Source organism: Manis javanica, chromosome 13 (genome assembly GCF_040802235.1).
Source record: "Manis javanica isolate MJ-LG chromosome 13, MJ_LKY, whole genome shotgun sequence".
In the NCBI taxonomy this organism is placed as follows: domain Eukaryota; kingdom Metazoa; phylum Chordata; class Mammalia; order Pholidota; family Manidae; genus Manis; species Manis javanica.
This window is the reverse complement of record NC_133168.1, coordinates 92,335,355-92,356,898: the sequence shown is the minus strand read 5'-3', so window position 1 is coordinate 92,356,898 and position 21,544 is coordinate 92,335,355. Positions and strand designations below refer to the sequence as shown.

The 21,544-nt window shown below is 48.6% G+C and overlaps 1 protein-coding gene across 1 annotated transcript; it reads right to left on the bottom strand.

Moving 5' to 3' along the window:
- Positions 1-18,697: 18,697 nt before the first annotated feature.
- Positions 18,698-21,122, bottom strand: LOC140845817 (ral guanine nucleotide dissociation stimulator-like 2). Its single transcript, XM_073220903.1, has 5 exons — positions 21,058-21,122; positions 20,331-20,396; positions 19,950-20,021; positions 18,923-19,044; positions 18,698-18,815 (listed from the first exon to the last, which is right to left on the bottom strand). Exons 1-5 carry the CDS (start codon positions 21,112-21,114, stop codon positions 18,728-18,730), a joined length of 405 nt encoding a protein of 134 aa, XP_073077004.1. The 5' UTR covers positions 21,115-21,122; the 3' UTR covers positions 18,698-18,727.
- Positions 21,123-21,544: the final 422 nt, after the last annotated feature.

Sequence of the window (21,544 nt, the reverse complement as noted above, 5' to 3'; positions counted from 1 at the left end):
ATTTCTTTGGGCGCGATCCAAGCCAGGTGCTGTCTTAAAACTTTGTTGAAAACAAACCTCTTCAACACCATCTAATCTGAGGTTCCTGTGCTCAGCAAAGCCAATGAAACAACGCTTCATCTGCATATACGCTTGCTCAAAAAGCCATGTCTGAAACTGAGGCCTCTTCTGCAAATATCTGAGGATGATGGGCTCCTCCATCACCTTCTGCACTTCTTGACTGTGGCCACGGTCCGCCATGGTGGAAACTTACGAAGACCACCGTTACCCACCTGAGACTTTTTCTTTTGGTATCATTAATCTACAATTACATGAGGAGCATTATGGTTACGAGACTCCCGCCATCACCAAGTTCCCCTCACACATACCCCATTGCAGTCACTGTCTATCAGCATAGTAAGATGCTGTAGAATCACTACTTGTCTTCTCTGTGTTGCACAGCCCTCCCTGTGCCCCCCCCCACACATGATGCATGCTAATCGTAATGCCCCCTTTCTTTTCCCCTCTCCTTATCCTTCCCTTCCCACCCATCTTTCCCAGTCCCTTTCCCTTTGGTAACTGTCAGTCCATTCTTGGGTTCTGTGAGTCTGCTGCTGTTTTGCTCCTTCAGTTATTTCTTTGTTCTTATGCTGCACAGATGAGTGAAATCATTTGATACTTGTCTTTCTCCACCTGGCTTATTTCACTGAGCATAATACCCTCTAGCTCCATCCATGTTGTTGCAAATGGTAGGATTTGTTTTCTTCTTATGGCTGAACAATATTCCATTGTGTATATGTTCCACATCTTCTTTATCCATTCATCTACTTATGGACACTTAGGTTGCTCCCATTTCTTGGCTATTATAAGTAGTGCTGCGATAAACGTAGGGGTGCATATGTCTTTTCCAAACTGGGCTGCTGCATTCTTAGGGTAAATTCCTAGGAGTGGAATTCCTGGATCAAAAGGTATTTCTATTTTCAGTTTTTTGAGGAATCTCCATACTGCTTTCCACAATGGTTGAACTAATTTACCTACCCACCAACAGTGTAGGAGGGTTCCCCTTTCTCCACACCCTCGTCAACATTTGTTGTTGTTTGCCTTTTGGATGGTGGCCATCCTAACTGGTGTGAGGTGATATCTCATTGTGGTTTTAATTTGCATTTCTCTGATGACTAGCAATGTGGAGCATCTTTTCATGTGTCTGTTAGCCATCTGAATTTCTTCTTTGGAGAACTGTCTGTTCAGTTCCTGTGACCATTTTTTGATTGGATTATTTGCTTTTTGGTGAGGTGCATGAGTTCTTTATATATTTTTGGATGTCAACCCTTTATCAGATCTGTCATTTATGAGTATATTCTCCCATACTGTAGGATGCCTTTTTGTTCTATTGGTGGTGTCCTTTGCTGTACAGAAGCTTTCCAGTTTGATGTAGTCCCACTTGTTCATTTTTGCTTTTGTTTCCCTTGCCCAGGGAGATACGTTCATGAAGAAGTCACTCATGTTTATGTCCAATTTTTTGCCAGTGTTTTTTTCTAAGAGTTGTATGGTTTAATGGCTTACATTCAGGTCTTTTATCCATTTCAAATTTACTTTTGTGTATGGGTTTAGACAATGATCCAATTTCATTCTCTTACATGTAGCTGTACAGTTTTGCCAACACCAGCTGTTGAAGAGGCTGTCATTTCCCCGTTGTGTGTCCATAGCTCCTTTATGGTATATTAGTTGACCACGTATGTTTGGGTTAATATCTGGACCTATTGGGTTCCACTGCTCTGTGGGTCTGTTTTTCTGCCAGTACCAAATTGTCTTGATTACGGTGGCTTTGTAGTAGATCTTGAAGTTGGGAAGCCAGATCCTTCCTGCTTTATTCTTCCTTCTCAGGATTGCTTTGGCTATTCGGGGTCTCTTGTGGTTCCATATGAATTTTAAACTATTTGTTCCAGTTCGCCGAAGAATGCTGTTGGTATTTTGATAGGGATTGCATTGAATCTATAGATTGCTTCAGGCAGGACGGCCATTTTGACAATATTAATTCTTCCTAGACAAGAGCATATGGTGAGTTTCCATTTGTCAGTGCCCTCTTTAATTTCTCTTAAGAGTGTCTTGTAGTTTTCAGGGTATAGTAGGTCTTTCACTTCCTTAGTTAGGTTTATTCCTAGGTATTTTATTCTTGTTGACACAATTGTGATGGAATTATTTTCCTGATTTCTCTTTCTGCTAGTTCATCATTAGTGTCTAGGAAAACAACAGATTTCTGTGTATTAATTTTGTATACTGCAACTATGCTGAATTCAGATATTAGTTGTAGTGGATTTGGTGTGGGGTCTTCAGGGTTTTTTATGTAAAATCTCATGTCATCTGCAAATAGTGACAGTTTGAGTTGTTTTTTACCTATCTGGATGCCTTGTATTTCTTTGTTTTGTCTGATTGCCGTGGCTAGGACCTCCAGTACTATGTTGAATCACAGTGGGGAGAGTGGGCATCCCTGTCTTGTTCCCGATCTCAGAGGAAAAGCTTTCAGCTTCTTGCTGTTAAGTATGATGTTGGCTGTGGGCTTGTCATATATGGCCTTTATTATGTTGAGGTACTTGCCCTCTATACCCATTTTGTTGAGAGTTTTTATCCATGAATGGATGTTGAATTTTGTCAAATGTTTTTTCAGCATCTGTGGACATGATCATGTGGTTTTTGTCCTCCTTTTTGTTCATGTGCTGGATGATGTTGATGGATTATCGAATGTTTTACCATCCTTGCATCACTGAGATGAATCCCACGTGGTCATGGTGTATGATCCTCTTGATGTATTTTTGAATTTGGTGTGCTAATAGTTTGTTGAGTATTTTTTTTTTTTTGCTCCCAACCATTTTCATTTTTGTCTTTTCAATGTACCAATTGTTTTTCCCACTATACCTGTTGCACACACATTAATATATGTACATATATGTATAAAGATAGATTTTTCCTTTAGAGAACACGCAAAATACAAAAAAAATGCCATTGCAAATCTGAACTGTTATCATCTGTTGCATATAAAATGTGGGTTTGTTCCCCTGCTTTTTTTTTCACAAGGCTCCCCTGATCTCAATGAAGTGGCCAATTGGATTTTGTCTCCTCTTCTCTGTGGTCCACTGATTTCAGCCTGTACGTACTGATTCTAGATTTTCCACGTGGTGCACCAACAGCTCAGGTTAAATTAACTTGAGGACAGTGTTTTAAAATGCAGAATTACTCACACATTTTTATGCCTGTTATTAAGCATTGTTTCCAGAAGATCAATCTTTTAATTACAGTGAGCTTCCCTACTGGTGCTCTCAGTACCAGGAAGTGTATTGTGTGAGCAGACTGGAAAAATAAATAGAAGGGAAAACATTGTTTATAGCACATTGCCTTTGTAAAAGTAACATCTCCAGGGTATTGAATAGCGTCTGGTCTTCACCAGCCTATCTAAGGTTGGTCCTATAATCTCCATGGAAAACTTACCTTCATGAGTTCATGCTTTATAGGAAGCACTTATAATAGATACATGCTAATACTTATTGTGTATGTCCTGTGCAGTGGGAATTTTGTTAGTCATGTTAAATTATATACCATGAGGTGGGCTCTGTTATCCTTCCCTATTTTAGAAGTGAAGAAACTAAGGCTATTCAACAGTTAATCTGTGGCCTTATAACAGTAAGTGGAGCACTATGTTCAATTTAGCTGTATCTTACCACAAAGGTAATGGTATTAACTCTGATGCCCTTCTTCCTTCCTTTCCTTCCTCCCTCCCTCCCTCTACAATTACATGAAGTACATTATATTTACTAGGCTCCCCCTTCACCAAGTCCCCCCCCCCGACAAACCCCATTACAGTCACTGTCCATCAGCATTGTAAGATGTTGTAGAATCACTACTTGTCTTCTCTGTGCTGCACAGCCCTCCCCAAGCCCCCCGCACTATACATGCTAATGATTATGCCCCCTTCTTTTTCCCCCTTTTCCCTCCCTTCCCACCCATCCTCCCCAGTCCATTTTCCTTTGGTAACTGTTAGTCCATTTTTGGGTTCTGTGATTCTGCTGCTTTCTTGTTCCTTCAGTTTTTCTTTGTTCTTATACTCCATATATGAGTGAAATCATTTGGTACTTGTAGAGTCACTCCAGGTCGTCTCCGTGTTGTGTCGCCCTCCCCGCGCCCCCCCACCCCCTTCATTATGTGTGGTGATCCCGATGCAGCTCATTCCCCTTCTCTCTCCCCACCCACACTGCCCCATCCCTTTCCCTTTGGTAACTGTGAGTCCATTCTTGGGTTCTGTGAATCCGTTGTGTTTTGTTCCTTCCGTATCCATTCATCTACTGATGGACACTTAGGTAGCTTCCATTTCTTGGCTATTTTAAATAACTCACGTGTTATTAAGTTACTTAATTTTCAAGTGACTGGAGATTTCCTAGATATCTTTCTAAAGGAATAAAACAGCAGCAGACTCAAAGAACCCAAGCATGGACTGACAGTTACCAAACGGAGAGAGAGACTGGGGAGGTGAGTGGGAAGGGAGGGATAAGGGGGAAAAGGGGCATTACGATTAGCACACATAAGGTAGCGGGGGGACACGAGAAAGGCAGTAAATACAGAGAAGACAAGTAATGACTCTAGCATCTTACTACGCTGATGGACAGTGACTGTAATGGGGTGTGTGGGGAGACTTGATAATGGGGGGAATCTAGTAACCACATTGTTGCTCATGTGACTGTGTTTTAACGACACCACAATAAATAAATAAATTAATTAATTAAAATAACACGTGGGACATGTCATGAAAAATTAGAAAGTACATGGAACAAAATGATAGTCCCGGCCCCGACTGACGGCACTGCAGGCCAATGAGGGAGCGGTTCCGCGGGGCAGGTACCCATTGGGCGCGCGCGCAGAAACCTGTATCTTCGGCGGCTGGGGAACAGCTGCAGGCGACGCAGCCGCCGTTTTGAAGAGTCATTAGGTTCGCGAGCGCCGCCAGGAGGAGCGGCTCCCACGGCTCAGTCCGTGCTCCGGTCCGCTGTCCATGTCCGGGCGCCTCCGTGCCGCGTCCCGTCCGCGCAGCGAGCCCGGCGGAGCCCTGATGGTGGACCGGCGCTGTGCTCGGCTGCGCCTTCCTCCCGGCGCGCAGGCACCGGCGGCACCGGCGATCGGCCCGGACTTGGAGCCGCCGCCCCGGCCGGACCTGCGCTCGTCCAGCGCTGCCTCCTCCAGCCTTGCACCGTCGGACCTGCTGCGGAGCGTCCAGAGCGGGCCCCGCTTCAGGGGTGAAGGCGACAGCGACGGCTCTGTGGGCCGCAAGGTACGTGGCGGCGGGGCCCAGACGGGGCGCGTGGACCCCTGCCTCCGCCTGCGGCGCGGCGGACCGTTGAGGGGGCGGCCGTGCGAGGGGCTCGGCGGGTCGCGTGGGGCCTGGGGCGGCCGACGCGGGTGGGGGTCTCGCGGGGCCCAGCCTGGAGCCGCGACGCCGACCTGCCACTACCTCCCGGTCCAGGTCGGCAGGCGGAGGTGCCGGGCCGGGCCGCGCAGACGGGGAGGCCGGCGGGCGTCTTGCCCTGTGCGCCGTTTTCCGTCGGCGGCCTCGGGGGCGAGGGCCGGGCGAGCCGAGGGTGGGTGGGACCCGCGGCGGGGCGGCGGGGGACAGGCCGCCGGAGGCAGCTCCTCCAGGAGTAACAGCTGTTTCCTGAGGCTCCTGTCGTCCCTGTCATTTGGGATTACCGGTGCCGTTTCCTTGCTGGTCATTGGTCTGTTCAGGTTTTCTGGTTCTTCCTGGGTCACCCTGGGAAGGTTGCATTTTCCTAGAAAGTTCAGCATTTCTTCTAGGTTGTCCTTTTTGTTACCAAATAATTTTTCATAGTATTCTCTAATCTTCTTATTTCCGTGGTGTCAGTAGTGATTTTTCCTTTCTCATTTCTGATTCTGTTCATGTCCGTAGACTCTTTTTTTCTTGATAAATATGGCTAGGAGTTTATCTATTTTGTTTATTTTCTCGAAGAACTAGCTCCTGCTTTCATTGATTCTGTTGTTTTTTTCTTCTCAATTTTATTTATTTTTGCTCTAATCATTATTATGTCCCTCCTTCTCCTGACTTTGGGCCTAATTTGTTCTTCTTTTTCTAATTTAGTTAAATGTGAGTTTAGACTGTTCATATGGGATTGTTGTTCTTCCCTGAGGTAGGCCTGTGGTGTAATACGCTTCCTTCTTACCACCGCCTTCATTGAGTCCCACAGATTTTGCGTTTTTGAATTATTGCTGTTATTTGATTCCATATATTGCTTGATCTCTGTTTTTATTTGGTCATTGATCTACTGGTTATTTAGGAGCATGTTGTTAAGCCTCCATGTGATTGTAGGCCATTTCGTCGTATTTGTGTAATTAATTTCTAGTTTCATACCCTTGTGGTCTGAGAAGCTGGTTGGTACAATTTCAATCTTTTCGAATTTTCTGAGGCTCTTTTTGTGGCCTAGTATATGATCTGTTCTTGAAAATCTTCCATGTGCACTTGAGAAGAATGTGTATCCTGCTGCTTTTGAGTGGAGAGTTCTGTAGATGTGTAAGGTCCATCTGTTGTAATGTGTTCTTCACTGCCTCTGTGTCCTTTCTGTCTGGTTGATCTGTTCTTTGGAGTGAGTGGAGTATTGAACTCTCCTAAAATGAATGCATTGCATTCTATTTCCCCTTTCAATTCTGTTAGTATTTGTTTCACATATGTAGGTGCTCCTGTGTTGGGTGCATAGATGTTTATAATGCTTATATCCTCTTGTTGGATTGACCCCTTTATCATTATGTAATGTCCGTCTTTGTCGCTTGTGACTTTCTTTCTTTTAAAGTCTATTTTGTTAAATACAAGTACTGCAACACGTGCTTTTTTCTCCCTGTTAGTTGCATGAAGTACCTTTTCCATCCCTTCACTCTTTGTCGGTGTTTGTCTTTGGGTTTGAAGCGAGTCTCTTGTAGAGAGTATATGCGTGGGTCTTGTTTTTTTATCCATTCAGTGACTCTGTGTGTTTTGATTGGTACATTCAGACCATTTACATTTAGGGTGATTATCGATAGGTATGTACTTATTGCCATTGCAGGCTTTAGCTTCGTGGTTACCAAAAGGTAAAGGGGTACCTTCCTTACTACCTAAGCATCTAATTTAACTCACTTAAGTATGCTATTACAAACACAATCTGAAGGTTGTTTTTCTTTTTCCCTCCTCATTCTTTATATATTAGGTGTCATATTCTGTACTCTTTGTCCCCTTTTGTTACTTCTGGTGACAGCTATTTAATGTTAGGAACACTTCCATCTGTAGCAGTCCGTCGAAAATACACTGTAGAGATGGTTGGTGGGAGCTAAATTCTCCAGCTTTTCCTTATGTAGAAATTGTTTAATCCCTCCTTCAAATTTAAATGATAATCTTTTTTCCCATTTTTTATTAAGTTGTTATTAGTATTTTTTGGTATCAAGCTTCAGTTACATGAGCAACATTATGTTTACTAGACTCCCCCCATCATCAAGTCCCCCCCACATACCCAATTACAATCAGTGTCCATCAGCGTAGTAAGATGCTATAGAATCCCTACTTGTCTTCTCTGTGTTGTACAGTACAGCCCTCCCTGTGGCCCCCCTATATTGTCTGCTAATAGTAATGCCCCTTTTCTTCCACTGCTCCCTCCCTTCCCACCCATCCTCCCCAGTCCCTTTCCCTTTGGTAACTGTTAGTCCATTCTTGGCTTCTGTGAGTCTGCTGCTGTTTTGTCCCATCAGGTTTTTTTTCCTTGTGGTTATACTCCACAAATGAGTGAAATCATTTGGTACTTGTCTTTCTCTGCCTGGCTTATTTCACTGAGCATAATACCCTCTAGCTCCATCCATGTTGTTGCAAATGGTAGGATTTTCTTCTTCTTCTGGCTGTATAATATTCCACTGTGTATATGTACCACATCTTCTTTATCCATTCATCTACTGAGGGACACTTTGGTTGCTTCCATTTCTTGGATAATGTAAATTGTGCTGTGATAAACAGGGGTGCATATGTCTTTTTCGAACTGGGCTGCTGCATTGTTAGGGTAAATTCCTAGGAGTGGAATTCCAGGGTCAATGGTATTTGTATTTGGAGATTTTTGAGGAACCTCCATACTGCTTTCCATAGTGGTTGAACTAATTTACATTCCCACCAGCTGTGTAAGACAGTTCCCCTTTGTCCACATCCTCGCCAACATTTGTTGTTTTTCGTTTGGATAGTGGTCATCCTTACTGGTATGAGGTGATGTATCATTGTGGTTTTAATTTGCATTTCTCTGATGATTATCGATGCGGAGCACCTTTTCATGTGCCTGTTGGCCATCTGAATTTCTTCTTTGGAGAAGTGTCTTTTCTAATCCTGTGCCCATTTTTTAAATGGATTATTTGCTTTTTGTCTGTTGAGGTTCGTGAGCTCTTCGTATATTTTGGATGTCAACCATTTATTGGATATGTCATGTATGAACATATTGTCCCATACTGTTGGATGTCTTTTTGTTCTGTTGATGGTGTCCTTTGCTGTACAGATGCTTTTCAGCTTGATATAGTCCCATTTGTTCATTTTTGCTTTTGTTTCCCTTGCCTGTGGAGATATGTTCATGAAGAAGTTGCTCCTGTTTCTGTCCCGGAGATTTTTTCCTGTGTTTTTTTCTAAGAGTTTTATGTTTTCATGACTTACATTCAGGTCTTTGACCCATTTTGACTTTCCTTTTGTGTATGGGTTTAGACAATGATCCAGTTTCATTCTCTTACATGTAGCTGTCCAGTTCTGCTAACACCAGCTGTTGAAGGGGCTGTCAGTTCCCCATTATAAATCCATGGCTCCTTTATCGTCAATTAATTGACCGTATATGTTTGGGTTAATATCTGGAATCTCTATTGTGTTCCACTGGTCTGTGGGTCTGTTCTTGTGCCAGTACCAAATTGTCTTGATTACTGTGTCTTTGTAGTAGATCTTGACTTTTTATGAAGATCTACTAAAATCTGAAGTTTGGAAGTGACATCCTCCTGGCTTTATTCTTCCTTCTCAGGATTGCTTTGGCTATTCGGGGTCTTTTGTGTTTCCCTGTGAAGTTTAGAAGGATTGATTCTGGTTCATTGAAGAATGCTGTTGGTATTTTGATAGGGTTTGCATTTGAATCTATAGATTGCCTTAGGTAGGATTACCATTTTGACAATATTAATTCTTCCTAGGTTACTCACAAGTATCCCAAACCTAAAGTCTTCCAAACGTAGTCCATTATCTTCCTCTGCCCACAACTTTCTTACCAGTATCAGTTCCTGTCCCCCAGCCATCCCAGGAAGAGACCCAGGAGACGGCTGTGCCTTCCATCCTGCACATAGCGAGTCAGGCCCAGTTCCAGTGACTTTGTTCTTTCTCACGTCTGTGTCTCCTCTCAGTTCTCACCACCACACTGGGTTTCCAAGCCCTCACCGTCTCTCACCTAAGCTGTGCAGTGGCTTCCTACTTGACCCCCAATCCTTCAGTGCCTCCCACTTAAATTCTTTCCCCTCACTACTGTAGATGACCTACCTATAAGAAAGTGATCATATTTCACTGCTCAAAATACTTCTCTGACCCTGTATTGCATATGAAATAGAGTCTGCACTTCTTAATAAGTTACATGGGGCTCTTTGGCTCCTTCTGCTTGTCCCTTCTCTAGGGTAAAAATAGCAAACTAAGAATATAGGCATTCTTCAGTGAGATCATTTAAAGTCCAAGAAACCAGGAGTAACTGGCCTGGAATGGTTGAGTATTCCTCAGATAAAGGAAGGTCTCTCAGCATACCCTTGTCTTTATTGTGTTTAGTAAATCACATCATGGTAAGACTCACTTAAACCCTGCTTAAAGGCCCAGCTTATTTTTTTACCTTTACCTATATGCTGTTTTTCCTCCTCCATCCCCATATCAAGTAATTTGTGGACTGTACAGTTCACTTAGCAAGCTAGCCCAGCCATCACAGCACAGTAAGACAGGAAAGATTCTATCTTAAAGCTAAGATTGCATTTCAAAACCCAGGAAGTGAAGAAGTAAGATTTTTAGTGTCCTGCCAATGGGTTTCAACCCTGGGTAAGTTCGCTATGGATTCAATGTGACCAAAGAAATTACAGTAAAATGTTCTTGGGGTGAAAGGGTCACACCCAACTTTATTTCCACTGTGGCAGGTCAGTCCCTAACATTCCACCCAATCAGAGCGAGTCTGCATGCAGCAGGCGCGTCTCTGCCTCTGGGCCTCCCTGCCTACACAGCCATCCCACACAGCCATCCTCTGGGCCTCTGACCTCAGCGCTGCCACCACTCCAGCCTCTGCTCTGCTCTCCTACAGCCTCGCAGCTGTGTCACCGTGTCACCCAGAGCACTGGGTGGGAGCTCTTTTATATAGAGTCAGTAGCAACCTATTGCCCACATGAGTGGTGAGCTAGCCGACTAGGCCCAGGTGCGAATCCTGGCCACAGGAACTTTCATTTTATCCACACTTAACACAGTCTTTAGCGGACATACAGTAACTCAGCCCACCTTGGAGGCAGGGAGGGCAGTCTTAACTGATATGGTCCCCAACCAGGAAGCTGCTCTCCTGGAGGGAATCTGACCAGTGCATTTTTTGTGTTAAGCTAATTTTGCAGAATTACACAGAGGACTGATAAGAAACTTAATGTCTCATCTTGAGGCCACTTAACAAGTCCACACCCCTAGCCCTTTGTCACATTCCTGAAAAAAATCTTTAAAAGGGGGACCCCCACCCTTTCAATGCGCCTCCCTCTCTGAGGTAGGTCACACTCCCCTCTCTCTGAGTGTGCACTTTCTCTCTGTAAATAAAACCTTTACTCTACTTCACTGCTGTGTCTCTGCCCCTCAGTTCTTTGCTGCGGTGGGGACAAGAACCGAGGTGAATGCACAACGCCCTCCTAACAGGAGTCCCAGCCCAGGGGAGGGGTGGGGGAAGGAGAAGGCTGGGAGGGCGGGGGGAGAGGGGTGCGAGCATGGGAGCAGAGAGCTTGGGGAGTGTGGAAGGGAAGCCTGGAGGAGGAACTAGGAGGGAATGGCAGCTGGGGAGGGAAGCCGCGGAGCCTCGGTGCTGGTGAGGCAGGGACCGTGGGTGCAGACAGAGCAGGGTGAGGGCCTCCGGAATAAAACCCCTACTGAAACTCCATATTAGACAAGTAAGCAAAGTCAGTCACATTCATTGTCTAAAGTAATATAATCTCTTGTGTGAGATTAATTAAAACTAAAAAGCCCAAGTAACTTGGCCTGAAGTGTTTGAATATCGCGCACATAAGAAAAGACCGCAGCATAGCCCATGTCTTCACTGTGTCAATTAAATGAGGCTATTGTAAAATGTACCGTCGCCTGCTAAAAGGCCCGGCTTATTTTCTTTATCTACCCAGATGCTGCTTTTCTTCCTCTAGCCCTAATCAAATGATGTGCAATGTAGGCAAGTAATACTGGCAAGTAAGCAAAATAATCTGGAAGACTGGTAAGAAACTTAGTGTCTCTTCGAAGGTAAGCATTTGGGGACCGTTTTGCAGGTCTGCATCCCTGGCCCTTTGTCTCTCACCTGCCTGTAAATCCCCTAGACAGTGCATCACCCTGGGGCTATCTTGTCCCCTAATGGCAGGGGCAAGCCAGGAGCTCTGTCCTCTGCTTTATCTCTAAATAAAAGCCTAGCACATGCTCTTCTACCTTGAGTGTTTGTAAAGTTCATTCTCTGAGCCTGTGAACAAGAACACCAGCATCAGCTTCTCTGAAGAGCCCGAGGACGGGGAGCCCTCAGAGCCCGTGCCTGGGTGCAGAGTAGCGCACCAGGGGCCAGAGGGCCCTGCCACCTCCCCAACACACGCCGGGTGGGGTAGGTGCACTGCAGCCCACAGTCAGGGTGTCCGGGCCGCCATGTGATCCTGGTGTCTCCGCAGCAGCCGTGTAGGCTGTAGCATGCTTGGGGTCCCCGCACAGACCCTGGGCAGGACAAACCGCTCGCCCAGTGACCACCCAGCAGGCCCAGGGCTGCTGCTTTGTTTCTGGGCCCAGAGCTCTTCTGTCTCAGGTTGAGGCTGGTGGGCCGTGCAGGATGACAGGTGTGACCTGGGCCACTGCCCTGCCATGGACCCGCCTGCCGTCCTCCTGCCCAAACCTACCTCCCTATGTGGGCAGGGAGCCTGGGGTCATCCCTGGGACCACCGTGCAGACAGTTGGCTCTGAGGGTGCTGTGGGCAGGGCCAGGGAAAGGGGGTGGCCTGGGTATCCCCATTTTACCTCCTGTCACCTGGTCCCCTGAGGCTGTCAGGAGGGCGACGTCCGCTTCCCCAGTCCCCAGTCTGGGGCTCCACCTGCAGCATAAGGCCTGGAGACTGTCTCCAGCCTGGGGCCCCCCAACGGGGTGTTTGTGCTGTTCCTGGAGCTCCCCTCCAGGCCAGGCCTCCCCTTCTGGGAGGGTGAACCCATCCTGAGAGCCCTGGGGGAGCATATGTGGAAAATCACAGCCAAGTGCCTCCACTCAGCCTCCCCAGCCTTTTGTTACAGATTTCAGGCCACTCAGCCAGGACCGACCCAGGAGCGGGATGCCAGGGGCCTCACACCAGCCTGGCCTGGGGATAGGCGGCTGAGGGGCACCATGGGGGAGGACTGGGGAGCTGGGAGCTTTTGGGGGTGCTCTGAGGTGTGAAGCGTGGAGAAATCGGGTTCAGAGAAATCCCCCCAATGGAAGGCGTGCACCTCTTGGAGGTGCTTTGAGAGACCAAGTTCAGCGTTTTTTGCAACGGAATTTCTGGAATGTGTGGGGCAGCTGTGTCTCATCAAATGGGACAGTGCTAGACTGGTGGCCTGCAGCCCTGGGATCTGCTTTGGTTACATGTGCATTGGTGTCCCAGACGTGAGGAGACACCCCGGAGCGTCTAATCAATAGATTTTCATGTGTGATCATTATCTATTAGTGACAGGCAGAAAGGCCCAGGTTCTTTTTGAGCAGCCCTCCCTAGTGCTGCCCTGGTGTGCCTGCCTGGGACTTAGAGTGCCCCACTCTTCCTGAGCACCTTATGGGCGAGGATGGAGGATGGAGGGCAACCTGGCATACACAGGTCGGGACCACCCTGAGTCATAGATTTTGAGGGCCGGGGTGGGTTGGGGGGCACACGATGTCTGTCTGTTGGGCAGAGCTTTGAGAAGAAATAGCAGTGTGGGGGCAGTCCTCTCACTGACTGTATCCCACCTGCACAGGTGTCCCCCCCAGGGACAACATCCATATCACACTGCCCTCAGGGAGGCTATTTCTTTTTTATTATTATTATTAAGATAAAACATATTTTATGAAAAAACAGTTGGGGGGAGCAAGGGCCAGGGCCTCCCCTCCTCCAGTGGCCAGCTGCCCCTCTGGCCAACAGGCCTCCCCTGAAGGGAAGGGCCGGGGCTGTGTCCATACCCTTGGCACCCAGAGGATCTGCCCACTGCAGCGGAGGATGGGACAGGCTCCTGACGTCCCTGCCCCTGGAGCAGCAGCTGCGGGCATCGATGCTGCTGGCAGCCTCGGCCACATGGCTTCTCTGTGGGGTTCGGTGGCGGGCAGTCCCCAGAGCCCCGTGCCTGGGCCCAGAGCAGCCCTCCCCCCGTGCTGCCACGTTTTGTATCCTGCAACTTGGCTGAATTCAGGTATTAGTTCTTGTAGTGTTGGAGTGGATTCTTTAGGGTTTTTTATGTACAATATCATGTCATCTGCAGACAGGGACAGTTTGACTCCCTTACCAATCTGGATGCCTTTTATTTCTTTGCGCTTTCTGATTGCTGTGCCAAGGACCTTCAGTACTATGTGGATGAAAAGTGGGAAGGGTGGGCATCCTTGTCTTGTTACAGATCTTAAGGAAAGGCTCTCAGCTTCTCCCTGTCAGTATGATGTTGGCTGTGGGCTTGTGATCTATTCCCTTTATCATGTTGAGGTGCTTGCCCTCTATGCCCATTTTGTTGAGAGTTTTATCATGAATAGATGTTGAATTTTGTCGAATGCTTTTTTGGTATCTGTGGAGATGATCATGTGGTTTTTGTCCTTTTTGTTGATATGGATGATGATGATGGATTTTCTAATATTGCACCAATCCTTGCTTCCCCGCAATAAATCCTACTTGATCATGATGGATGATCTTTTTGATGTATTTTTGAATTCGGTTTGCTCATATTTTGTTGAGTATTTTTGCATCTATGTTCATCAGGGATGTTGGTCTGTAATTTTCTATTTTTGTGGTGTCCTTGCCTGGTCTTTGGTATGAGGATGATGCTGGCCTCATAGAATGAGTTTGCAAGTATTCCTTTCTTTTCTACATTTTGGAAAACTTTAAGGAGGATAGTTATTAGGTCTTCACTAAATGTTTGATAAAATTCAGTGGTGAAGCCATCTCTTCTAGGGGTTTTGTTCTTAGGTACTTTTATTGTTACAAATTCAGTTTTGTTGCCAGTAATTGGTCTGTTCAGATCTTCTGTTTCTTTCTGGGTCAGTCTTGGAAGGTTGTATTTTTGTAGAAAGTTGTCCATTTCTCCTAGGTTATCCAGCCTGTTAGCATATAATTTTTCATAGTATTCTCTAATATTTCTTTTTATCTCTGTGGTGTCCGTAGTAATTTTTCCTTTCTCATTTTTGATTCTGTTTATGCATGTCGACTCTTGTTTTCTTGATAAGTCTGGCTAGGGGTTTATCTATTTTGTTTATGTTCTCAAAGAACCAGCTCCTGCTTTCATTGATTCTTTCTATTGTTTTATTCTTCTTGATTTTATGTATTTCTGCTCTACTCTAATCTTTATTATGTCCCTCGTTCTACTGACTTTGGGCCTCATTTGTTCTTCTTTTTCTAGTTTGGTTAATTGTGAGTTTAGACTGTTCGTATTGGATTGTTCTTTTTTCCTGAGGTAGGCCTGTATTGCAATGTACTTCCTTCCCTCTTACCCTGCCTTGTCTGTGTCCCATAGATTTTGTGTTATTGAATTATTGTTGTCACTTGTCTCCATATATTGGTTGATCTCTGTTTTTATTTGGTCATTGATCCGTTGATTATTTAGAAGCATGTTGTTAAGTCTCCATGTGTCTGTAGGCTTTTTCATTTGCTTTGTGTAATTAATTTCTAGTTTCATACCCTTGTTGTCTGAGAAGCTGGTTGGTACAATTTCAGTCTTTTTGAATTTACTGAGGCTCTTTTTGTGGCCTAGTATATGATCTGTTCTTGAAAATGTTCCATGTGCACTTGAGAATAATGTCTATCCTGTTGCTTTTGGATGGAGAGTTCTGTAGATGTTCAGTAGGTCCATCTCTTCTAATGTGTTGTTCAGTGCCTCTGTCTCCTTATGTTCTGTCTGGCTGATCTGTCCTTTGGAGTGAGTGGACTGTTGAAGTCTCCTATAATGAATGCATTGCATTCTAGTTCCCCTTTGAATCCTGTTAGTATTTGTTTCACATATGTAAGTGATACTGTGTTGGGTGCATAGATATTTATAGTGCTTATATCCTCTTGTTGGATTGACCCCTTTATCATCACGTAATGTCCTTCTTTGTCTCTTGTGACTTTCTTTGTTTTGAAGTCTATTTTGTCTGATAAAAGTATTGCAACCCCTGCTTTTTTCTCCCTGTTAGTTGCTTGAAATATGTTTCCATCCCTTCACTTTTAGTCTTTGTATGTCTTTGGGTTTGAAGTGAGTCTCTTGTAGGCAGCATATAGTTGGGTCTTGTTTTTTTATCCATTCATTGACTCTGTATCTTTTGATTGGTGTATTCAGACCATTTACATTTAGGGTGGTTATCCATAGATATGTCCTTATTGCCATTGCAGGCTCTAGGTTTGTGGTTACCAAAGGTTCAAGGGTAACTTCCTTAGTAAGAGCCTAACTTAACTCACTTAGTATGCTATTACAAACACAATATAAAGGTTTTTTTCCCCCTCCCCCTTTTTCCTCCTCCATTCTTTATATGTTAGGTATCATATTCTGGACTCTCTGTCTATCCCTTTTTATTACCTCTGGTGACAGTTATTTAACCCTGGGAATACTTCTATCTATAGCAGTCCCTCCAAAATACACTGTTGGGATGGTTTGTGGGAGCTAAATTCTCTCAGCTTTTGCTTATCCGAAAATTGTTTAATCCCTCCTTCAAGTTTACATGATAATCTTGCCGGATCAAGTATTCTTGGATCGAGGCCCTTCTGCTTCATTCCATTAAATATACCATGCCACACCCTTCTGGCGTGTAAGGTTTCTGCTGAGAAGTCTGATGATAGCCTGATGGGTTTTCCTTTGTATGTGATCTGATTTCTCTCTCTGTCTGCTTTTAAGAGTCTGTCGTCATCCTTGATCTTTGCCATTTTAATTATTATATGTCTTGGTGTTATACTCCTTGGGTCCCTTGTGTTGGGAGATCTGTGCATTACCATGGCCTCAGAGACTATGTCCTTCCCGAGATTGGGGAAGTGTTCAGTAATTACTTCCTGAAAGACACTTTCCACCTGTTTTTCTCTCTTCTTCTTCTTCTGCTACCCCTATAATACGAATATTGTTCCTTTTGGATGGGTCACACATTTCTCTCAATATTCTCTCGTTCCTAGAGATCCTTTTTTCTCTCTGTTCCTCAGCTTCTTTGTATTCCTCTTCCCTAATTTCTCTTTGATTTATCATCTCCTCCACCATATCTAACCTGCTTTTAATACGCTCTGTTGTGCTCTTCAACGATTGGATCTCCATCCTAAATTCGTTGCTGAGTTGTTGAATATTTTTCTGTACCTAATGCACATGTTTATGATTTTTATTTTGAAATCTCTTTCGGGAAGATTTATTAATTCAGTCTCACTCGATCCTTTCTCTGGTGTTGAGTTTGCTTTGAATGAGGTTCTTTTGACGTTTCATATTTGTATGTGGCGGGGGGTCGCAGGGGAGTGGTGCTGGTGCCTGGGGGGAGGAAAGAGCTGTTTTCCTGTTTCCAGGCTGCTATGCCTGTGTCCACTGCCAGAACCAGTGGCCGGACACACAGGTGTAAGCCTCTATGCTTTGTGTTTGTAGCTGCTTTAGGCAGGACGTCCCTCTGGCTGGCCTGATGCCAGGGCAGGGGCAGCCGGTTTGTGAGCCAGGTATAGGCTAGCCAGGAGGAAGACACAGCAGGCTGCATATCAGCGTGGGGGTCCTTGGAGCTGTGTAGCCAGCCAGGTGGATGTAGCGCCTGAAGATCATTTAAGTTCCCAACCTGCTGGGCAGAGTGCACCCGCCCAATTTTGCCTACCTGTCCTTTCTCCTGAGCAGTAAGCTCTGTGCAATCCTTGCCCCTTTAGCAGCCCTCTTGCTTTTAGGAAGTCTTTCAGACTGCCTGCCCAGATCAGCCGGATATGAATCCCTGTTCTCCACAAGCAGCTGGAATCTCCATCTCTCCAGGTATTCCAGCCCCACTAATCACCAGAGCACCATGCAATGTAGGTTTGTGCTCCAAAGACATCTCCAGGGCTAGGTGTTTAGCAGTGCCAGGCCTCCACTCCGTCTCTGGTCTCCCGCCGATGCACTGGGGAGGGGGAAGGGCTCGAGTCCCGCCGGGTCACAGCTTTGGTACGTTACCCTGTTCCGTGAGGACTGCTCTTTTCTCTAGGTGTATGCAGTCTGGTGCAGCGTTCTGTTACTCTTTCAGGCTGAGTTGTATTCATTATATTTTTTAATTATATGTGGTTTTGGAAGGAGGTCTCTGTCTCACCTCTCACACCACCGTCTTTAATCCCTAGGGAGGCTATTCCTCAGGGATGAGGGGTGGCAGTTGTACAGGGGACGCCCCTGGGAGCATGCCCTGGGAACCTGCGGCGGCCAGCCACCCCTGCATCCTCAGATGCCTCCTCTGGGCACCCAAGAGGCAGTGGTTCCACGCAGCACTGCGCCGTGTCTGTGTCCATCCTGGGAATGTCCAGACCTGGTGAGGACGGCCCCACCTTTTCCTGGAACTGTGTGGCTACAACTCGGTGGCTGACGGCACCCAGGTAGCAGGTGGTGTTGACAACACGGGAGGCCACATGCACAAATGGTGACACCCTGTGCGTGGGGGGAAGCTCGCCTCTGTCCAGTGGGCCATGAGCACAGGGGATGACACTGCATGGAGGAGGCCAGATTGGCTGCAGCTACATACGGGTCCTTGAGGATGCAGCGGCAGCCTGGGGAGCTGCCCGTGTCTGCCGACAGAGGAGGTGCCAGAGCAGCTGCCCCGGCAGAGGCTGAGGATGAGCAGGGGGAGGAAGAGGAGCAGGAAGCAGACTAGGGTCTGGGAGTGCCAGGTGCCGCCTGCCCGAAGGGGGAGCTCTCGTCCGCACGCAGCCAGGGCACCACCAGGGCTGCGGGCCCGATGACGGCAGCTGCAGGGCCACACAGGTGAACAGAAGAGGCAGGTTATCCCGGGTTCCCCCCGTTATCCTGCTTCCACCCCATCCCCACTGCCCTCTGGGCTCCTGGCCCTGTATGGAGGGTCCTGTCAATCACCAACACCCGGGGGGTCCCTGTCACGGGAAGTCTCCTGAGCGTCACCTACTCACAGAGGAGGCTGGGTCCCAGAGGGGGAGGGGAACCACCCTTTAGTCTGACAGCACTGAGTGGCCGTGGAGCTGGGATCCCAGACCCACCCACCTGTCTTTAGGACGCCCCAACACCCAATGTGGCCCGAAGCTTCCCTGAGGCTGAGGAACAGCCCACCCTCTGCCATTCGCCCCAGCCCAGAAACTCACCTGGCCCTGGCCAGGACGTTTAAATCTTGTGGCACCTGAAGAACTGTAAGAGCCCCTTTCTGCTGGTCCTCTGGCCTGGGGGCTCCAGCTGGCATGACAGGGTGTAGCTGCAGGACAGAGGGACACCTGTGAGTCCCTGGAGCCACACGTCAGGGTCCCTTCTCCCAGAGCCTGCGGGCAGCTGCAGCCCACGCATGACTCCTGCCGGCCTCACCTTTGCTCCTCATCCAGGGGCTCCATGGCCTGGAGAAAGGACTGGAAGCGCTCATCGGGCTCCAGGTCGTACTGCCTGGCCACGCGCCTTTGAATCCCGATCTCGTCTAGGATGGAAATGACCTGGGGCAGAGGAAGGACAGGATGCAGATGAGGAGGGGGGTAAGGAGTGGGGGCACTGAGATGGTACGGGATCTTTGCTCACACAGGAACCTGCCTTCCCTCCAATGCCATCCAGTCCTGCCTGTTCCCACTGTTGGGTCTCCAGCTCCTCCTCCAGGAAGGCGGCCTTGATGCCACACCCATCCCCCACCTGGCAAAGCCTTTAGTGTCCTCAGCTCTGTGTGGCTTAACTCTCTCAACACACGTTAGACGCAGGGTATGGGGTGGACAAGGTCCTGCCCAGGGGGTCCTGACTCCATCCCTCACCTTTCATGGCTGGGCACTCAACTCTTATTTTATACCATCACCCTGGAAGGCAGCAACGCAGCCAAAATGCATCAAAAACAGCCCCCTGAGCCCAGAACGAGGCCGGAAGGTCCCCACGCTTTCTCAAGGTGGAGGACCTCCAGGGCCTTCCAAGGGGCAGGCCTGCCCAGAAAGAGCACCCGGACCTGGCCCGGGATCGGGGCTACCGAGAGGTGGAGAGTGGACTGGAGATCTGAGGCCAAGCTTCCCATGCAACTCTCCGTGATGGCAGACAGGAAGACTGGGGCCTCAGGAGGGAAGGCACTGCCAGCCCCCTGATGTGCTTCCTGCCCTGAAGGAGCAGCATCCCTCCCCCTGGGCAGGGCCTGAGGAGGCGGCCAGTCCTGCCCAGATGCTGCCCCTCTAGCCCTCAGCCCAGCCTGCCCTGGGGCCAGGACCGGGGCTTAAGTGGGTCCTCTCCTAGATGTCCAGGTCCTGGGGTGGAGGGAGACTCTCAGAAGTCGAGGTGTCCGGGTGCTGAGAGGTATAGGCTCACTGGAGGCTCTCTCCTCCCCAGACCTCACCATCCTGCCCCCCTGTGCCCCGCTGGGCTCACTTACTTCATCATCATGTTCTGGGAGTTGGTCCATGGGCACGTCATCCAGAATATATCCAAGGAAGGGGACCATGCCCTGTGCCACGGGGGTGGGGAGGTGATGAGTCCCCGCCTACCTTAGGGGTGCCCACAGAGCCTCCCCTGAACCCCACACCCACAGCCCCCAGCTCCCTTGGACCACCCTGTGCTGCCTCCCTCCCCTCCTCCCTTCACCCTGTGCTCCTCTCCCGGTCCCTCCCAGGGCTGGCTTTCGGCCAATCCCAGGACCTGTGGTCCCTGCACCTGCCCTCCAACTTCTCCCCGTACCCAGCTGCTCTCGCCCTCCTCCTGGTCACCCCAGTGCTGGCAGCTCAGGGCTGGTGGCAACAGGCCACACCACTCTCACCTGATTCTCCTGGTAATGGGGTGTCCTCTGGTCCCCCTGCCATCGCATCAACAGGTACTTCGCCTCCTGCAAGGTGCACGACACTCAGGTGCTCCTGCTCCCCTCCCACGTGCCTCCCACAACCAGGCCTTGGTGGATGGATGCCTTGCCCGAGCCCCCTGGCACCTACGCTGTCCCCACCTCCAGCAGGCTCTCAGCCTAGAGCAACCCCAGCTCCAGCACACACATACTCATGGGAGTCCTTGGGCCGTGGCCAGCCGCCCTGAGAGGGTCAGGGGAGGTCCCTCTGCCTCCCAGGGTGCCCTGAGCACTCACTGTCACCCGGCTATCAGCACGGCTCCCCTCACACGACAAGGTGGGATGGGCACCAAGCTGAAGCCCATCTTGTGCTCCCTGGACCCTGCTCACCTGGCAGGCCCGCACCCCAGGATAGCGGTCTCAGAGGACCCAGGGAGCGGCCGACTTTGCTCAGACACGGCCGACCCAGCGCCAGCCTCAGCCCTTACCAGGGGCCTGTCCTCTGGGTCCTCACTGGATGCCAGGACCCCAGTCAAGTAGGGCCAGGGAGGGATACAGACGAGGCCCTTGGGGGCCTGGGGACCCTACTTCCCCCATCAACTCCCGCCTCTCACCCCGCACACCTCGAGACTGCCCAAGGCTGGGCCGCAGCATGGCAGAGGACTTGCCACAAGGACCCCTCCCTTCCAGACCTCTAGCCTCCATTTACCTCATGGAACCACCGCCGATCAGCCTTCTTGTCCATCTTTTTAAGTTTTTTAAACATGTAGGAGCTCTTCCTAAGGGGCGGGGAGAGGAGGAGGGAGACATGTGGCCAGCAGGTGGGGAGTCTGGGGGCAGACCCGTTTTCCTGGAGACCCCAGATATCAACTAGCCTGCATGAGGCTTTCCACCACAGCCCTGAGCCCTGGGGAATCCGTGGCCTGGGGAGGGGACTGCATGTTTCCACCCAGGGCCTCCATTCCTAGTTCTCCTGGGGGCGAATCTGCTTTGGGCCAGGTCGCTGTCCTAGGGGCAGAGACCTCCTGCTGCAGAGCACAAGCTCAAGATCTCCAGTGGGCTTCAACCCACACCTGACATTGCAGGAAACTGATTCCTGCAGGGGTACCCGTGGCCTAACCCACAGGGGGCCCCAAGAGCCCGCCATCCCTGTCCCTAGGCTCTGCTGCCTCCCAGGAAGTCCTAGCCGACTGAGG